The 20,597-nt window shown below is 46.8% G+C and overlaps 2 protein-coding genes across 2 annotated transcripts; one reads left to right on the top strand and one right to left on the bottom strand.

Moving 5' to 3' along the window:
* Positions 1-4,911: 4,911 nt before the first annotated feature.
* On the top strand, positions 4,912-5,853 carry LOC143162922 (olfactory receptor 2D2-like). The gene has a single exon (XM_076343494.1). The coding sequence runs from the start codon at positions 4,912-4,914 to the stop codon at positions 5,851-5,853; it is 942 nt and encodes a 313-aa protein (XP_076199609.1).
* Positions 5,854-12,954: 7,101 nt separating this feature from the next.
* On the bottom strand, positions 12,955-13,884 carry LOC143162921 (olfactory receptor 5J3-like). The gene is given in 3 exon segments (XM_076343493.1): positions 12,955-13,518; positions 13,520-13,698; positions 13,701-13,884. Coding segments are annotated over 3 exon segments (927 nt in total).
* Positions 13,885-20,597: the final 6,713 nt, after the last annotated feature.

The raw sequence follows: 20,597 nt of genomic DNA, 5'->3' as shown, positions 1-20,597 counted from the left end.
ATCCAGCACCGACACCTCATCAAAAAAGTGTCATGAAACAAAGCAGGTCACTGAGCCCAAAGTTTTGCCGTTCAAACAGCTGAAGTTAAAACCCCAAACATATTTGCTGAATCCTGTGCAGTTCCCTCAGAAGCTCTTCTGACTTCTTAAGGTGTCCGTCTGGCGTCCAGGCAGGTGGGAAAGAGATTAATACCTGGTGCTAGGGGAAATTATCTAGACTATCCATTCCACCACTGCCTTCCCACTCCACCAGCCGTTGGGAAGTCATTTCACCAAATATAGGTATTTCTCCTCCTCCTTCCAAACAGAGAGATCAATCGCTCTCTAGAAATGCTGATTCCTCTGAGCTGAATATGGAGGAAGCGTTGTTTCCCTTGTGCGCTGAAAATGGCTATTTTCCGCTGTTAACTATACAGAAAGTTAGTAGCTTTGACCTAGATAACTAACTTTTGGCCATCTGAGGAGGATTTCACCTTATGACATGTATCAGATTCTGCATCTCCTGATGTCTTCAGACCAAAATTGGAGTATTAATGTGTTTCACCCTCACAGAAGTCTTTTGGCTCAAAATAGGAATAACTGGATAAAATTCTGTGTTTAGACAAACCTCTAAAAATCCCACAAATCCATTAAAATATTTGGTCTCTTAAGATTTGAAGTGTAACGTACGGTTCACCAAGTCTTGAACAGGCAATTTTAAAAACTTTTACCTAAACTACAATTGTTTATGACTTAAATACTTAAAATTATACTTGGGCTTGTGCTTACAAGAAGTAATTGCAGTGCTACCCCCGGGGCCACTTCCCTTTGGCATTTAAAATTGGTTATGGTGTCTCAAAAGGGAAATTTTGAAATGTGATTTCAATTCTTCCACTACTTTGCTATCACTTTGAATGAGCTAAATCTTTGTGAAGGACTAAGCCACTTTGCATTTATTTCTTACCTACAAATATCTAACATCTCTGGAGATTGGGCAAGGGGTGTCTGCAATTTTCTTTTGTGTATTCTGCTATCAGTATTCCTGTTATTGGATGAGTTTCAACCTTCTTGCAGATTGGACATTTTCAGGTACAGAAAAAAACATTCTTTAATTTTACAAATCTTGAACAGAGATACGTCAGGATGATTTCAAGGTATTTTAGTCTATATGAGAATTTATATAGGTCCAAGGCATGTTTGTCGTTGGTGATAGATACGCCATGATAAGACAATGGTTTCTGTAAGAAACCTCTTTTAACCTTGAGCAAAGTACTTACTTACCTTGTTTTTGTCTACTTTTTCTCACCTATAAAGCATAAATGACTCTCATCCTTCAAATTGCTTTGAAATCAAAAGATGTAAAGTTCAGAGCTTGTGCTATCTACTAATGTCAATAATATAAGGAGATGATTTTCAGAAGTAGGTAAGTGATCTAGAAGCACAGATCTCAAGTCCATGGAACTTCTCATGAGCCACTTGGTCTCAGATACTCCAAAGTATTTAGAAAACTAAATCCTATAGAAAATTCCACTCTAGTTATTTATACTATAGCTGGAGTAAATTTCTCTTCTCGCTCCCAGAGGCTTACGGTTTTCAGATCCTGAAATATGTTTTTTAATGTGGTATGATATTCATCAAAAACATTACCACAACGGGTTTACTGAAGGCAAAATTTAGTTCTTTGCCTACGCAGTGTAGTTATGGAAATTATAAATGCCTGAACAGAATCAGAGGTTGAACGTAGCTGTTGATGTTGGCACAGGCTTTAAAATGATTGTGCGTATATGTGCTTAAATGAGAGAAAGATGTCTCTCGAGTTCCACATCCATCTTAAGAAAGATGCTGAGTTTCACATCATTCAGGTTCTTATGGTTGACATCATAACTGATAGAGTCCACCTAGTCTAGAGAGTTCATGTCTTGAATAAGAATTGGATTAATCTCATTAAACATCAGGGATCAGACTCACCTCACCAAAATTTAGGTGTTTACATATGAGCTGATTGCCACATTTGCACAGGTGCCAGTGAAAAGCTAGTTGATACAGTTGATACAAGTCTTCTGCAGCTCTTCTATCATTTCTGCTTGTCCCATACAGATGTCTTGGCTACCACAGTGTACCTAAAATGGCAAAAGGCACGGATGCTTTGGCACCTTAGAATCATAGAATAGAATCATAGAATAGTTTGTGTTGGAAGGGACCGCTGAAGGTCATCTAGTCCAACCCCCCTGCCGTGGGCAGGGACATCTTCAACTAGATCAGGTTGCTCAGAGCCCCGTCCAACCTGACCTTGAATGTTTCCAGGGATGGGGCATCCACCACCTCTCGGGGCAACCTGGGCCAGTGCTTCACCACCCTCAGCGTAAACAATTTCTTCCTTAGATCTAGTCTGAATCTCCCCCCCTTTAGTTCAAAGCCATTCCCCCTTGTCCTGTCACAACAGGCCCTGCTGAAAAGTTTGCCGCCATCTTTTTTATAAGCCCCCTTTAAGTACTGACAGGCTGCAATAAGGTCTCCCCGAAGCCTTCTCTCCTCTAGGCTGAACAACCCCAACTCCCTCAGCCTTTCTTCACAGGAGAGGTGTTCCATCCCCCTGATCATTTTCGTGACCCTCCTCTGGACCCGCTCCAACAGGTCTGTGTCTTTCTTATGCTGAGGGCTCCAGAGCTGGACGCAGGACTCCAGGTGGGGTCTCACCAGAGCAGAGCAGAGCAGAGGGGCAGAATCCCCTCCCTCGACCTGCTGGCCACGCTGCTTTGGATGCAGCCCAGGATACGATTGGCCTCCTGGGCTGGGAGCGCACATTGCTGGCTCATGGCCAGCTTTTCATCCCCCAGTCCCCCCAAGTCCTTCTCAGCAGGGCTGCTCTCCATCCCTTCATCCCCCAGCCTGTAGTGATACCGGGGGTTGCCCCAACCCAGGTGCAGGACCTTGCACTTGGCCTTGTTAAACACGGTTCACACGGGCCCGCTTTTCCAGCTTGTCCAGGTCCCTCTGGATGGCATCCCGTCCCTCTGGCGTGTCAACCGCACCACTCAGCTTGGTGTCATCTGCAAACTTGCTGAGGGTGCACTTGATCCCACTGTCTATGTCGTTGATGAAGATATTAAACAGTACCGGTCCCAATACGGACCCCTGCGGGACGCCACTCGTCACCAATCTCCATCTGGACATTGAGCTGTTGACCACTACCCTCTGGATGCGACCATCTAATCAATTCCTCACCCACCGGACAGGCCACCCATCAAATCCATACCTCTCCAGTTTAGAGAGAAGGATGTTGTGGGGGACCGTGTCAAAGGCCTTACAGAGGTCCAGACAGACGGCATCTGTAGCCCTTCCCATGTCCACTGATGTAGTCACTCCATCATAGAAGGCCACTAGGTTGGTCAGGCAGGACTTCATCCTTCCTTTCAAGTCAGGAGGGATGCACCTGCCTTTGCTGACTAGGAGATAAGTGCTGAGCAGTCTGGGCTCCCTGGGCTGCAGTGGAGACAGAGTCCTCCAGTTGTATTGACTGGGGTGATGGCTCAGCCATCTCACCTACCTGAGACAATAACCTTGGGCTAAGGCAAACTGCCTCCTTGAATTGAGCTTTTTAGGATTATTTCTTAACCTCCCTTCCAGAACAGTTTCTAGTTTGGAACGATGCTTCATTTTGCAACACTTTCCCTTGACGGCATGATTGCTAATTCAGGTTGTGAGAGTCTGCTTGGTCTTTAAAACACAGGATAGGATTCAGTTTCAGGTTAAGGCATCAGATTTAGGCATCTACTTATAAACGTTTATATGTAAGTTATACATCTAAATTTCTGTCATGAGTGAGGAATAAACCAGGTGTCAAAGTTAAGTCCAGAAGGCTACTCAGGGTCTCAGGAACAGCTGAGAAGTTGAGATAGCTAAAGTTATCACCTACTAGCTGGTCATCTGAATCGCCCTTTAGAGTCCATTGACTGTATCAACTAGGCATCCACATAATTTGCGCAGCCGTAGCAGTCTGGTACCACTTGAGACATCCCGGTGTGACCTGTCATTTGTCCAATTTTCATTCCAGAGGAGCACAAGCCCTCCAACATCCCTGCATCAAATGTGTCAGCCGCCTTCAGATGTCTCGGATACCCTACAGCATATCAAGTGACATTTATTAGTGTCTTCCACAGCACTATTAATGTAGGCATTCTGCTGCTCTCCTTTTACTGCATGAAGACTCAGGATCCAGCAACTGTGACCATATACTACTCGGAAACTTTCTTGTCATGGTAAAGCCTTAAAACATCTTAGACAATACTGCATAAAGACAGAACATGAACAGTAGGAGCTATAGTGATGAGAATGCCGTAAGATCCTAGATATACGTTAAAGTGGTTGGACATATTTAATTTGTTAGATGTGGTCTGTGTGCTGAATTTTGGCTTTATTGCAGGAAAAGGATACAGGTCTATGGATATTTGTCCAAAAGAGTAGATCTGTGTCATAATGAGAGTGTCTGAAGGATTGTTTCACTCCAGAAGTCTGTTGCGTGTTTCTTCCCGTGTTAAGAAAGGATATCGAGAAGTGGGATTTTAACACATAGTCTTTTGATCTAACATTGAATTTTGATTTTCTAAAGACGGTAGTAACTCTGTTGGGCATTAAAGTGTGTATAAATTAGGCATTCTTCTGTTAAATCTGTGTAATTAGACTGCAACCAACGTGAACAGGGGTTCAGCTAAATGTACCATGAGAAAACTTTCTCAACATTTTCTCATTTCTCTGGTCACCACAATAGATAATACAAAATGGATGGTATGTTGTGTCTGGTACATTATTTTCCATGGCAGATTCTCTCCCCTTCAGAGAGAAATACAAGCTCTTGTTACACTTACCTTGCAACAGATTTGAGTTGACCTTGTTACTATTTCTTATCTTGACAGTTAAACCACTGGAAGAATAATGGCTAGGGAAAACCAAAGTGTAGTGACAGAATTCATCTTTCAAGGCCTTTCCTCCCAGCCAAGGACACAGACTGTTCTTTTCACAGTGTTCCTGGTTTTTTATCTGTTCACAGTTTTTGGGAACATCATGATCATTACAGTGATCAGAGCTGATTGCCAGTTGCAGGCACCCATGTACTTTTTCCTTGCCAACCTGTCCTTCTTAGATATCTGCTACGTCTCCAGCAACATCCCCCAGATGCTGGTGAACCTCTTCACCAAGAAAAGGACCATCTCCTTCTCTGGATGTGCTGCTCAGATGTATTTCTCTCTGGCTTTTGGCATGACAGAGTGTGTTCTGCTTGGGGTCATGGCCTATGATCGATACATGGCAATATGTCACCCTTTGCTGTACACCACTGTCATGAACAGGAAGGTTTGCATTCACATGGTCATGGCTTCCTGGACCAGCAGCCTGCTGAGCTCCATGGTCATCAACAGCCTCACCTTGCGGCTGCCCTTCTGCGGGCCTGACATCTTGAACCATTACTTCTGCGAAGTGCCAGCAGTGCTGGCCTTGGCCTGTGCCGACACTGCCCTCATGGAGTTGGTCATCTTCATCTTCAGCATCCTCATAGTCTTCATCCCCTTTCTTCTGATCATCACCTCCTACGCCCATATCCTTTTCGCCATCTTGAAGATTCAGTCTGCACATGTGCAATCCAAGGCCTTCTCCACCTGTGGATCCCACCTGACGGTGGTAACCATATTCTATGGGACAGCCATCTGCATGTACATGAATCCTAAGTCAAGGCCTCCACAGGACAGGGACAAAGTGGTTGCAGTGTTTTACACCATTGTAGCCCCAATGCTGAACCCCCTCATCTACAGCCTCAGGAACAAGGACATGAAGCGTGCCCTGAGAAGGGCAATGAATAGACCCAAATCCCTGTTTATTTAAAGGCTTTCCAGGGGTTGGTAGTATTGCATTTAGTTCTGAGTTGAAACAAAACTCAAATGTGATTATTTCTCTACCTGCAATTGCCCTAGACTTATTTTTACAAAGACTGAGATGAAATCATAGATGTGCTAAATTCAACAGCACCTAAACAAAAGGACTTGTGTAGAAATAACTTTCTAAATAACATTTGGGATTTGGCCTAAAACCTGGAAGCTAAATAAAGACATTGTGACTTCAGCCTGCCTCACTCTGGCAATTCATTTAAAACAGAATTGGAAAATGCCAATAGCATCATGACAAGAAAGAAAAAAAGAAGAAAAAAGAAAAAATATTTAAAGAACTATGGGAAAAATTAAGTGCTTTATATAAAGCTTAAAATGTATTTTGCTTCTGAAGGGTTTCATAATTAACTTCAGAGCATACAAACATTTAAGTTATGTTGCAAACATGACCTGCTACTGTGATTTCTCTTCAGACCTGAAGATTTCCCAACATCTGTTATGTTGGTTAGCAAACAAAACTGCCATCTTCTCCCATAAAGGGCGTAGTTGTTTGCAACTAATATTGATCCCTTTGCGCTGTGAGTATTTTCTCAACCCTGTTTCCATAACCCGCTTTGCTTCCTCTGTAACTGATTTCTGCCCCTCTTAATTCCTACTGTATTTTAGTCCAGCTCTGGGTCCTCGTCGGCCAAGATCAGTTGTTAAACTGATTTAGGTGTGTTAACAACACACCTAAAAATAACAGTTGTCCCAGATACACAAATTTGTAATTATAATTTTGTGGTGTACATTCTTTTTTTAACGTTTGCCAACACGAAACAACCAACCTCAATAGGCGGGATTTGTACTGCTGTGGTTTCCTCTGCAAGCTAGCAGAAAGCAGAGTCCCAGCAGAAAGTAAAGGAAGTTTTTCTGAGCAAGATTGGTACTTCTTGTCCCTGCCTAAGGAAGATCACAGCAGCGACTAGAAAGGTGTTTTGAGGGAGGTCGGTGACCCTGCCTGGAGGTTGAAGTGTGGAAAATGCAATTAGTGAACAAATGTCGCTCATTAGCCAGTATCCCAGCCACAGAAGTGTGCTTACACCCGTCCTGCACAGGGAAGGACCAAACTAAGGGATAGTTTCAGCCCTGGCTCGTTATGCTGCTATCAAGCACCAACATCTGGAGGTGGCATTCATGGGTCTGAGCCTAGAAACCCACCCCAGAGAGACAGGTCTGGGCTCTCCTGCAGCTCAGAGCAGGGCACATGGCCCCAGCTGTGGCTCTTGCCTTCCTAGCAAGGGCAGGGAAAGGAGAAAGCTTATTTAGTGTTGTACCTTCAGCTACTCCCTCACTCTTATGCCATGTAAGATATAAAACATATGAGGACAAACTCCTTGCTTGGGTTTTTGGGCAGATCGCTGTCCCCTGGGGGAAGGTCACATGCCAGATGTCTGTCCCTACTGCTATATGCCACCTTTGAGGGTGGCCAGGGGAAAGGTTTGGGTCTGACATCTGGCACGGGTCCTTGCTGGGGTAGGACGTAGTGCCACTTTGGTGAACGACTCATTCTTCACAGCCCCAGCAGAGACGTGCTAGGCTGGCGGATATTCCTGCTGCTCAGCACCATCCCAAACCAAGACCCTCCAGCCACCTACCAGGAGCATTAGTTAGCCTTGAATTATGTCAGCCGAGCAAGCCCAGAATTGAGTTTGGACTTGGTGGGCTATGTACTGGGGAAGTCTGCATCTCCTGCAAAACCTCTTGGGATAGCTAAGTGAGCCCTTGGATAGATGAAGCCTTTAGCAAGACAAAGATAAATGCAAAGATATTTAGTGCAGAGTAAGCCAGAAAAGGGGAAGTGTAGCCAGAGCCAGACACCAGCTTTTTCCTAGACCAACCCAGGCTCGAACCACACCTAAAGGACTCTTTACTTTTTTAAAATGTTCTTCCCATGACTTAAAGATAGGGAAGATAAGGCAAAGATAAAGTATCTGATTAGCGAAGGCAAACAAATGCATATGAGCTGTACATGTAGGGAGAACAGGCGATTTCTTAACCCTTAACAAGACTAAATAAGAGGCCTTGTCTAGCAGTAGGTGGAGGCAATAGTCATAGCATGACCCACTGGAAGCCCCTCAGCAGGCCTGAACTCCATCACCAGCTAAGTCGTTAAATCTATTTCCATCACAAATTACACTTCTCCCCTTCCAAAACAAGGAATTCCCCTGGGGGCCAGTCACCCAGGAGTCATCAGCTTAACAAGCCCTTCTGGGCATCGGGAAGAAGCCTCTAATGATCTTGAAACCTTCTTAGAAAGCTCATAGTAAAGTACCTGTTCTTCCTAACAAGCCCCTGGGGGACAACTTCATAGATACCAAGGAGAAGGAAACTTTCCTCTTTGTTAAAGGCAATGAGCATGTCTAAAGCAATTTAGTTTGTCACAACTACTCCACACCCTGAAGTCGGCGGTTGGAGAGTTTATGGGTTGGCATACACCTTTCCAGTCCTCCACTCGGTTGGTACAGAAGTTACCATTGGAGTTTGAAGGACAACAGATCTGTGCATCACACCACCAGCAGCTGAGAGAGCAGCTGCCCCTGGCCAACAACTTCTGGTTGGCAGAAGTCACTCAGCACCTTGCAACAAGTGCTTGGGACGTCACAAAGGGTCCATCAACAGCCACAGCCATGGCAGATGATGAACCAGATTCAGGGTTCATCAAGGGGTCCAATCAGCAGCAAAAGGAGATGTGGCTGGAGGTAAAATACAACGTACATACATTTGCCCATCCAGGAATAAAACTATCTACAGCACAGGTCCAAGGTCCATCCAGGAGACAGATGCAGCCAGGCACATCTACAATGCGGCGTAGGGAAGGCCTGAAGGCCCCCTAAAATGGGGTTCCTAGTCCATGGGAGGGGGTGAGTGTGCATGTGGCAGGGCAAGAAGACACCAGATGAGGCTCATCAGGGCCACTACGACCTATTGTTGCCATCATGGTCCTGACCCACATGAACTACCCCCAGTTCACAGATGCTAACTGTGCTGGTGGTTCTCAGTTGCTTTCTGCTGCCTGAGGGGCTGAAGTCTGTGAGGTGGTCTCCTCCGTAGCCAGCTCTATCAGTAAAAGCATGGCTTGATCTGCAGCCATCCAAGGCTCATCCCGACATTTACCCTCCAGCTCCTTCCCCTGCACAAGTCAAAACATAGTCCTGTCTGCTGCTGCGTCGCAGGCTTGCATCTCCCTGAGACATGCTGCTGCTTAAAACCAATTCACTTTGATAGGGTATTGAATAACATTAATATGTTAAAAAGGCTAAATGTTGTGAAAAATGCTATCAGTCCTAGTGAATTCACTGTTCACGCATGCCAACGTCTTGGCAGGCTTGGGGGAGTTCATAACTTCTCATTTCAGACTGGGGAAGGGGACATTAGGACCTTATTTCTCTTAGAGAACCTCTTGGAAGCGAGCGCTTGCCTGAATCACGAGTGGGGTGGTGCGTGGTGTGAGCTCCTCGATGCGACCTGGAGCTAGCCCGTGTGAGCACGGGGAGAGTCGAGAAACACCAAGCACAATGCAGGGGTCTGCACCCTGAGGTGCTCTCATGGGAGTCATGCATGAGGAGAGGCTGAGCAACAGGATGGCTGATGAAATTCAGCATATCTATATATAAAGCAATGCACAGGGGGGAATAAAAAGCATTAACTTCAGTTCAGAGCCCCAGGTTTTGTACTTCATTGCTGTTTCATATTCTGCGCTGAACTAAGCAAATGGAGAAAGTGCCTCTGGCTCTTAATAGAATCTAGAGAAGAAAACTTACTTTAAGGAAAGACTCAGAAAATGAATTTGAATAGGTCATTTAATGTGTTCTTTATATATACAGAAAAGTATATTCAGTTCAAGGGTATGAAGTTATACAGCTGCTATCCTGGAGGCTAGTGGTGATCAACAAGTAAGTTAGTGCAACATTTTATGATTCAGCCTAGAAATATTCAGATATATCATAGAATCATAGAGTGGTTTGGGTTGGAAGGGACCCTACAGATCATCTAGTTTCAACCCCCCCCAGGCACACCTTCCACTAGACCAGGTTGCTCAAAGTCCCATCCAACCTGGCCTTGAACACTTCCAGGGATGAGGCATCCACAGCTTCTCTGGGCAACCTGTTCCAGTGCCTCCCCACCCTCATAGTGAAGAATTTCTTCCTTGTATCTAATCTAAATCTCCTCTCTTCCAGTTTAAAGCCATCACCCCTTGTCCTATCATGACTGGCCCTTGTAAAAAGTCCTTCTCCAGCTTTCTTGTAGGCCCCTTCAGGTACTGGAAGGCTGCTATAAGGTCTCCCCGGAGCCTTCTCTTCTCCAGGCTGAACAACCCCAACTCTCTCAGCCTGTCTTCACAGGAGAGGTGCTCCAGCCCTCTGATCATCTTCATGGCCCTCCTCTGGACTCGCTCCAACAGGTCCATGTCCTTCTTACGCTGGGGGCCCCAGAGCTGAACACAGTACTCCAGGTGGGGTCTCACGAGACTGGAGTAGAGGGGGAGAATCACCTCCCTTGACCTGCTGGTCACGCTGCTTTTGATGAAGCCCAGGATACGGTTGGCTTTCTGGGCTGTGAGCGCATATAGCCGGGTCACATTGAACTTCTCATCAACCAACACCCCCAAGACCTTCTCCTCAGGGCTGCTCTCAATCCATTCTCTGCCCAGCCTGTATTTGTGCTTGGGATTGCCCCGACCCATGTGCAGGACCTTGCACTTGGCCTTGTTGAAATTCATGAGGTTCACATGGGCCCACCTCTTAAGCCTGTCAGGGTCCCCCTGGATGGCATCCCTTCCCTCCAGCGTGTTGACCACACCACACAGCCTGGTGTTGCCAGCAAACTTGCTGAGGGTGCACTCGATCCCAATGTCCATGTCGCCGACAAAGATGTTAAACAGCGCCGGTCCCAATACCAACCCCTGAGGAACACCACTCATCACTGGACTCCACTTGGACATCGAGCCGTTGACCGCAACTCTTTGAGTGCGACCATCCAGCCAATACCTTATCCACCGAGTGGTTCCATCCGTCAAATCCATGTCTCTCCATTTTAGAGACAAGGATGTTGTGAGGGACAGTGTCAAATGCTTTGCACAAGTCCAGGTAGATGACGTCAGTTGCTCTTCCCTTATCCACCAACACTGTAACCCTGTCATAGAAGGCCACCAAATTTGTCAGGCATGATTTGCCCTTAGTGAAGCCATGTTGGCTGTCACCAATCACCTCCTTATTTTCCATGTGCCTTAGCATAGTTTCCAGGAGGATCTGCTCCATGATCTTGCCGGGCACAGAGGTGAGACTGACTGGCCTGTAGTTCCCTGCGTCTTCCTTTTTTCCCTTTTTAAAAATGGGGGTTATGTTTCCCCTTTTCCAGTCAGTGGGAACTTCACCGGACTGCCACGACTTCTCAAATATGATGGATAGTGGCTTAGCAACTTCATCCACCAGTTCCCTCAGGACCCATGGATGCATCTCATCAGGTCCTATGGACTTGTGCACCTTCATGTTCCTTAGATGATCTTGAACCTGATCTTCTCCTACAGTGGGCAGTTCTTCATTCTCCCAGTCCCCGCCTTTGCTTTCTGTGACTTGGGTGGTGAGGCTCGAGCACTTGCTGGTGAAGACTGAGGCAAAAAAGTCACTGAGTACCTCAGCTTTCTCCATATCCCAGGTAACCAGGTTTCCTTCCAGAGAGGGCCCACATTTTCCCTAGTCTTCCTTTTATCACCGACGTACCTATAGAAGCTTTTCTCATTGCCCTTTACGTCCCTGGCCAGATTTAATTCTATCAGGGCTTTAGCTTTCCTAACCTGATCCCTGGCTGTTCGGACAATTTCTCTGTATTCCTCCCAGGCTACCTGTCCTTGCTTCCACCTTCTGTGGGCTTCCTTTTTGTGTTTGAGTTTGTCCAGGAGCTCCTTGTTCATCCACGCAGGCCTCCTGGCGTTTTTGCCTGACTTCCTCTTTGTTGGGATGCATCACTCCTGAGCTTGAAGGAGGTGATCCTTGAATATTACCCAGCTTTCTTGGGCCCCTCTTCCCTCCAGGGCTTTGTCCTGTGGCACTCTACCAAGCAGATCCCTGAAGAGGCCAAAGTCTGCTCTCCTGAAGTCCAGGGTCGTGAGCTTGTTGTGCGCCCTCCTCGGGGCCCTAAGGATCTTGAACTCCACCATTTTGTGGTCACTGCAGCCCAGGCTGCCCTTGAGCTTCACATTCCCCACCAGCCCCTCCTTGTTGGTGAGAACAAGGTCCAGCATAGCGCTTCTCCTCGTTGGCTCCTCTACCACTTGGAGAAGGAAGTTATCATTGACACATTCCAGGAACCTCCCGGATTGCTTATGCCCTGCCGTGTTGTCCCTCCAACAGATATCGGGGTGGCTGAAGTCCCCCATGAGGACCAGGGCTTGTGAACATGAGGCTGCTCCTATCTGTCTATAGAGGGCCTCATCCGCTCGGTCTTCCTGGTCAGGTGGCCTGTAGCAGACCCCCACCGTAATGTCACCTGTCCCTGCCCTCCCTTTAATCCTGACCCATAAGCTCTTGGTCGGCTCCTCATCCATCCCCAGGCAGAGCTCCATGCACTCCAGCGGGTCATTGACATAGAGGGCGACACCCCCTCCTCATTTCCCCTGCCTGTCCTTCCTAAAGGGCCTGTATCCCTCCATGCCAACACTCCAGTCACAGGACACATTCCTCGGCAGCCTCTCTGGTTGACCTGGCTCTGAGCAGGTGGTTGGGCTAGGTGATCTCCAGAGGTCCCGTCAAACTTCCGCTATGATTCTGTGTGAAGATCCAGATTGTCACCGTCTCTGGCTCATAGACTTACCTTTTACCTTGTTTTGCACAGTGGCATCATGATTATTGCATGGGAGGTAGAGTAACTAGGCAAGAATTTTGTACTTGAGACAAGGCTGATGTAGCTATGTTAGTGGGCGCAGTTTGAGAGCAGTCTAATTAATTTTTCAACCCTAACATATGAGGTGCCAAATGGTTTTGAAGGCAACAGAGACCTGCATGAAACATTCTGCTTAGAGAGAGAAAAAAAGGAAAATAATCTAATATGAGATTGTCTTTCAGAAGTACGTTTTCCTCCTGATAAAACTGGTTAGGGCATGCTTCACCTCCTTGTTTCTCAGGCCGTAAATCGTGGGGTTCAGCATGGGGACTATAATGGTGTAAAAGATGGATGCAATTTTCTCGCTCTCCAGTGAGTTTGATGAACTGGGTCACGTGTAATTAAAAGTAGCAGACACATAGAAAACGATGACAGCTGCCAGGTGGGAGGCGCAGGTGGAGCAGGCTTTGCACCTGCCTGCAGCAGAGCCCATCCTGCCCACGGCCACCACGATGCAGGCGTAGGAGGTCAGGATGAGCAGGTTGGTGGTCATCATGTTGAAACCCACAAATATTAAACCCTCATTGAGGTGCGTGTCAGTGGAGGTGACAATGAACAGCGATGGCCCATCACAGTAGAAGTTGCTGATGACCAGGGGGCCGCAGAAGGACAACCGGAGCAGGGCGCTTGTGTGCACGACAGCATTCAGCAACTCTGCAAGGTAGGACACTGCGACCAGGCTCATGCAGACGCCAGGAGACATGATAACCTCATAGAGTAGGGGCTTGGAGATGGCCACATACCCGGTCATAGGCCATGGCAGCCAGCAGGTAAATCTCGGCTGTGGCAAAAACAGCATAGAAATAAAACTGCATGAGGCAGCCAGCAAAAGAAATGGCTTTGTTTTTTGTTGGAAGGTCCAGCAGCATTTTGGGGCTGATGGTGGAGGAGTAGCAAATGTCTTAAGGACAGGTTACTGAAAAAAAAAGTACATGGGGGTGTGAAGCTGGGGGCTGACCCTGATCAGGGCGATCAGGCCGAGGTTTCCCGCTAACATCAGCACGTAGGTGCCCAGGAAGAGCGCAAAGAGGACGGGCTTCAGTTGTGGGTGCTCTGTGTGTCCCGAGAAGGTGAACTGGGTCACCTTGGTGCAGTTCTCATCAGCCATTTTTACATCACTGCAGAGAGACGTGGAGGGAAGAGGGTGAAAAAATTCCTGATGCAATTTCCACTTCATAAATACCAATGTAAAAAGTTGACACCGTCATTGAATTTAAATGGAAAAGACAAAAATGTAAGAACTGCTGATTTTTTTTCTTGCAGTGACAGTGCCATCTCTGGAAGAAACATCAGCAGTTCTTAGAAGGTTTTTTTTCTTAAGTCCTCAACAGAAAGCAGTTTGTCACAATCTCTCCTTTGACCTACAATTCCCTTCCAGTTTCAAGTCCCCTATCTGCACAAGGATTTTTCTGGGCACATGAAGTATTTCATAAATATCCCATCCACAGTTGCAATCATGTAACCTTGTTCACGCTGACGATTTTTCCTGTATTTCAAACACCTAGTTCATTTCAAACATGTTAAGGCTACAGTTAATACAAGGTCCCATCACAAAGTGAAAGCGTAACTTGGAATTTAACATCCTGGGGGACAGTGGCTGTGCTTTTTAGTCTAGGAACTGGTATCTTTTTATCTATCCACAGGCTCGGTGTAGTCCTTCCTTCTGGCATTGACTCCTTGGTCGTTAGAAGTAAGATCCATCTTGCTTTGGATGACCGCGCTATACACAGCTCTAAGTGAGCTGACCACCTGGCCTCCCGGGCAACATACAAAATTGGCTCTTCTGACCTATTAGGAACTATTTTGCTTGGGATAAAACTCACCCTGTGAGGGTACCTTGACTATAGGTACCCTCAGAGGGTAGATGACCTGTTCAGACGTTGACACTTGCACTGTAGATGTTGAAAGGGAGAGGATATCAATCCCAGCTGTCTCCCTGCAGACCATCATGCATGCGACATAACTCCTGAAGATTGACACTTTCACTTTTAACATTTTGACCAAAGATTGCCAAAGTGGGTAAATCTTAAGGAAAATTTTCCCTTCATTACTTCCTTACCAGTTCAGGATTTTGGTCTCTTTTGCATAGCTGATGTGAAACTGCTCAAGCAGACATCTAAAATACGTATCATTCCTTTAAAAATCCAGAGCCAATTGTAGTTAAATAATATAGATTTTATTGAACATATCTAATCAGAAACTTCTGGGATCAATCAAGTGAGAATAATCTCAGCATTTTTACAGAATGACACATTACTTCTCTATAAAGAATTTTCATCGTTCAACCTTCTTCAAACAGCCTCAAAGATACCTACAGTTTTATACCTTCCCCTTTCAGAATACTAAGACATACCTTAGGCTCTCATTTTCATTGGCTGTAGAAAGGATTTTCCAATGTGTAATAGGGTGCCAACATGCTCCTCCATCTCGGTGCGTGATACAATCCTCGTCTTTCACTCCCACCGACGTCTTTATTGAAAAGCTCTCGATATCATTATCAGAAAATATGCTCGCTAAGATTGGAGTCAGAGACTTCCACAAGGCAATTCTATCCAGCTGGAAAAGCTCTCGGATCGTTGAGGTGAATTATCACTTGTAGTTTCTTACTTCTTGCATTTGGCAAGAAGGTAGACAGCGTAGAGCTACACTTACGAAGTTTGAGTGTCTAAATTTATGTTAAGATTCCTAAGAGGAGAAAGGTCTGCACATACGGCAAAGGAATGAATGATCTAAGGTATAACCCAGTGCGTATAACCACTGAAACAACAATACTGATGAAGAATACTTAGTGAGAGCAGGTGGCCTTCGTATATTATGTGACCCTCAAGTGAAGGTCTGACCCGCCTGATCTGGAGAGCTGCTCCCAATGGCTCATGGTGATGGGTTTCACAACTGGACACTGGAGCTGATGGCTCTGCTGGGACAGCTCTGGGAGGGACCCGGACAGGATGGTCGTTCCTTGCAAGTCCTTGATTTAGGTTCCCACCTGCCGCTGTGCATCCCTGTGCTCCTCTGGCTTGTGCAGGTGGGCTTGTGATGGGCTTACTTGATGCTCTCTGCTCACAGCTGTGCTCATTTGTATGAGGATCAAGCTCTGCTTTCACCAAAGCATCCTGCTCTCCACATTTTATCCAGTTCCGTGATGGTAACTGAAGCGTGCAAAGCATGGAGGGCAAAATAGGGACAGTTCCCTCCAGAAAGGTAACACCCAAGACCAGATCAGTTTGGGGATTCCTTTAACCTGCCAGTTCCAGCCAGGGGAGCCAGCTGTTTTCCTAGCCGACTCCAGTGGGAGGCCACTTCTTGAAGGTGATGGAAGCTAAAGGCGGATGCACACTCAGGAAATAAGCTGTTGTAGCAATGCAGATGGTGCATTGTATCTCCCTTAGCACTTGCTTATAAAACCAACATATCCTCTTTGGTGCTTCTGAGGGCAAGTGGTGGAAGTGGTGGAAGGCAAGAAGTGGTGGAAGCCACTTCTTGAAGGTGATTCATCCCATTGTAACAGGGCTGCCTGAAACATTTGGGATCTTAGAGTTAGATGTCCAGACCTAAGTGGGATGAGCCCCAATATCTGCCTGTGAGGATGCACTTGACCATAGACTGGCCTGAGGTTGCTGGAGGAGCTGCAGAGCCAGCCCTGTCCCTCAGCTCTCTTGGGGAGACTGAAAGGGCCGTCCGTTAGCTCTGGTGTCCGCACAACTCACAGCCTTATGTCCCCAGGGAAAGCACTGGTGGCTTCAGCTTCTGCCAAGCCCCTGCAGAATAAGCAGCAGCTTTGGGGGCTGTGGGTGTGCCTCTGTGACATTGAAGTGAGCACCCTGGGTGCACCCAGGGACAGCCCCACACCAGAGCCCCATAGCACCACACCAGCTGGGGAAAAGGCTGGGACTAGCACCGAGCCCTTCTTGTCCTGCAGGTCCGCTCCCTCCAGGATGTTGTCATCTAGGGAGGACCATTTTCCTTCCATGGAGGACATCACTGGCTTGCGTAGCCTTTTGGTAGGCACCAGCTTACGCCAACATAGAGTTGGCCAGAGAGCAAGTGGCAATTCAGTCAGGGCTTCTCTTCTGTGGCATTTCTTCCTTCCTTTTCTGCCTGCCTGGGGCCATGACGTGGAAAGGGGAGCAGTTATCTGTCCCTCAGCTCCACCGGGAAGGGCCCCTGGTGCTGCTGAGCTCTTCAGCTCCCTGGCAGCAGCAATACAATCGCTGCAAACAGCAGGAGAAGGGATGCACAGGAAGCACCTGAGAGCATCTATTAAAGCAAAGAGGTACGGTAAATTAAAGCGAAGAGGCATGGTAAGCAGAAAACACTCCAAGGGCCGTAAAGAAGACACGTCCAGGAGCTGCTCTGCCATACTCGTGCCAGCAGAGAGCATTGGCGGAATAGCGAAGTATCCTGCCTGGATGCATGGATGTAGCAGCACATCTCATTCAACATGCTGGCTGATTTAGCATTACTGTTTCCACATCACGTATTACGCATGTCTGTGCAAAGGTCCTGGCTCTTCAGCACGGTCAGAACTGATCACAAAATCAGGCTGCTCACAGACTCAGGTTGGAAAGACCTTGGGATGCCTCTGCTTCCAAACTCCTGCTTAATAGAGATTCAACATGGAGTTCACATCATGTTGCTTAGGGATTTCTCCAGTCCGGTCTTGAAGACCTCCAAGAATGGAGGCTGGGCCCCTCTTCCAGTGCCTGACTGTCCTCTTGTCTTACAGAGCTAATCCCTTGTACCTGGAGTCTCCGCTCCAGGTAGATTTCACATCTTTTGGATTTCACAGATCCCTCAGGCTCTGCAGAATCACAGAATCATAGAATGGTTTGGGTTGGAAGGGACCGTTAGAGGTCATCTAGTCCAACCCCCCTGCAATAACCAGGGACATCTTCAACTAGATCAGGTGGCTCAAAGCCCCATCCAGGCTGACCTTGAATGTTTCCAGGGATGGGCTGTCTACAACCTCTCTGGGCAACCTAAGAAGCTTTAGCAAAGTCTCCCTCTGTCCTTCAGAGCTTCAGGTCTGCTTCCCGGCTGCCCCAGCCAGCCTCCCAGGAGCCAACCATCTTCCCAGAGCTCATGCTCAGTTCTTCCCAGAGCCAGAAGTCCCCTGTCTTCCAGAGCATCGCTCTGGGCAGGCGGGCACCTCTCCCCACACTGTATGACTTTTTTTTAACTTCATATATAGTGTTTGGATGCCATCTGGCAAGGAAGAAAATTGACCATTTAGCACAGCACGGCTGGTTCAAGCTATGCAGTAAGAAAGTAGGTGGCAAGCAACTAATTCCTAGATTAGCTCCTGAAAAGAACGATTTGGTAGAGCTGCCCACAAGGGCTAAAGATGATTCAGAGACGTTTCCAGCCCTACATCCCATTTCTATAGAAAAGCAATCTCCAGCCCTACAAGATTATCTCCTAGGACTACCAGGGCATGGCTACTGAGCTGTCTAGCTCTAGGCTTACAAAGAAAGTGAATAGGAATAAGCTCTTATTCCCAATTATTTTTAATTCTTAAAATATTTTATTTTTAGTGATTATTTTTTTTAACCTGCTCTCATGATTTTGCGGCATTCTCTTGAGATTTGTACTCATTCACAGCATCAAGGAACCACTTTAAAAAAAAAAAAAATCAAGCCACTTTTAAGTAGCTCCTTAGACATGGGTGTAGGGATTTTCTTTTGCCATCCAAGTGGGGAGTCTTTAGGTGACCCCACAACCAGTGACATCAAGGAAGGATAAAACTGGCTACCGCTCTTTGTCCAAATACTTGAAGGAAAAAGAACACCCTCTGTAAGTTACATGGATTCCCGAGTAATTCAGCTGTTAAGCTCACCTATATCTGTTGCTATTTGACTTTGTTGAATGATGGCTATGGTGTTCAGAAGACTAGTAATGGATTAAAGACAAAGGTGACAAAAGAACAATGTATTTGGAGGCTAAATGACCTAGCAGGTTACAGTTTTCAGGAGGCATTTAAACCAACCTTGAAAATGGACTTAAACATCTTAGAATGGTGTATACAAATAGCATTACTGAGCAAGAGATGTGAACTGACATCTCCTTGTCTTCTTGGCACTGGCAATGCCTCGCCCGAAGTGTGATGTCTGGCACTATGCACAATGCTTCCAAAAAGACGAGCGCCGTAGAGAGCAACAGCAACGATCAAAGTCTAGAAAATCTCGCCGACAGGCAAAGGAATAAAGACACGAGGCTGCAAACTGCTGTGGAAGAGAAGTTGAAGGGGAAAATACATAACAGTTCCCGAGTACATAAAGGGACCTGAAGAAAGAGAGGGAATAAATAAGTCTTTGTTGTTTGTGAAGAGAAGAAATAAGGGTTAAATTGCCCAAGAAGAATTCTATTTGATAGAAACGACTATTTTTTAGGATAGGGTAATCTGTCGGGTAGACTGCAGGAGAGGCTGACAATGTCCATCACTGGTAGACATGCTCCTGCAGAGGCTTTTGGAGGGACAGGCTGAGTGACCTCTTGCCCATCCATCCTGATTTCATAGAATCATAGGATCACAGAATATCTCAAGTTGGAAGGGACCTGTAAGGATCATCGAGTCCAACTCCCTGCTCCTCGCAGGACTACCTAAAACTAAACCATATGACTAAGAGCGTCGTCCAGACGCTCCTTGAACTCCGACAGGCTTGGTGCCGTGACCACTTCCCTGGGGAGCCTGTTCCAGTGACCGACCACCCTCTCAGTGAAGAACCTTTTCCTAATGTCCAATCTGAACTTCCCCGATGCAGCTTCATTCCATTTCCTCGTGTCCTATCACTGGTCACCAGAGGAGATCAGCACTTCCTCCACTGCCCTCCTTGAGGAAGTTGTAGACTGCAAGGAGGTTCCTCCTCAGCCTTCTCTTCTCCAAGCTGAACAAACCAGGTGACCTCTCCCACTCCTCCTGTCTTGCCCTCAAGACTTTTCACCATCTTGGTCGCCCTCCTCTGGACACACTCTAATAGTTTGATGTCCTTCTTATATTGAGGCGCCCAAAACTGCACACAGTACTCGAGGTGGGGCCGTACCAGTGCAGTGTAGAGCGGGACAATCACCCCCCCTCGACCGGCTAGCTATGCTGTGCTTGATGCACCCCAGGACACGATCGGCCCTTTAGGCTGCCAGGGCACACTGTTGACTCATATTCAACTTGCCATCAACCCAAACCCCCAGATCTCTTTCCACGGGGCTGTTCTCCAGCCTCTCATCACCCAATTTGTATGTATAACCAGGATTACCCCCTCCCAGGTGCAGAATCCGGCACTTGCTCTGGTTAGATTTCATACGGTTGGCTCTCCTAGCTTGTGCTCTTAGGTGTTTGGCTGCTCTCATGTGCAGTCTCCATCTGAGCTTGGAAGGTTGATTACCCTCTTCCAGTGTGCTCTCAGTCCCTGCTGGTACATTCAGTTAAGCTAACAATAGACATAAGTATCAGAATTATGGTGTGAAATGGTGGGTTTGGACGTTGGGTACATGAGGGCTTGGGAGGCTGGTACAAACCTGTTGTGGAGAAAGAGCACAGAAGGCACATTATGCTGGGTGTATGGATGAGAATGTCGGGTAAACTCAGACTCTGGAAATTCAGTTCACAGTTTATGTTAGCTTGAGGTATTATTCCAACACGAGAGCCATCCTGCAGGTGTAAGAGAGCACTGGGATTTATTCGGGTCCTATGAAAGCAAGGCACACTCCAGTTTGCCCAGCAGTTTCTGTCATCTTGAAGATCTCTAATGGACAATTTCTACCTTTGAAATCTGTCCCTGGTGTTCCATGAGTCTCCAGAGATATCTCATGCCCAGAAGTAGCAAT

Source organism: Aptenodytes patagonicus, chromosome 7 (genome assembly GCF_965638725.1).
Source record: "Aptenodytes patagonicus chromosome 7, bAptPat1.pri.cur, whole genome shotgun sequence".
Taxonomy (NCBI): Eukaryota; Metazoa; Chordata; class Aves; order Sphenisciformes; family Spheniscidae; genus Aptenodytes; species Aptenodytes patagonicus.
The sequence above is the reverse complement of the archived record's forward strand: the minus strand, read 5'-3'. Positions and strand labels throughout refer to the sequence as shown.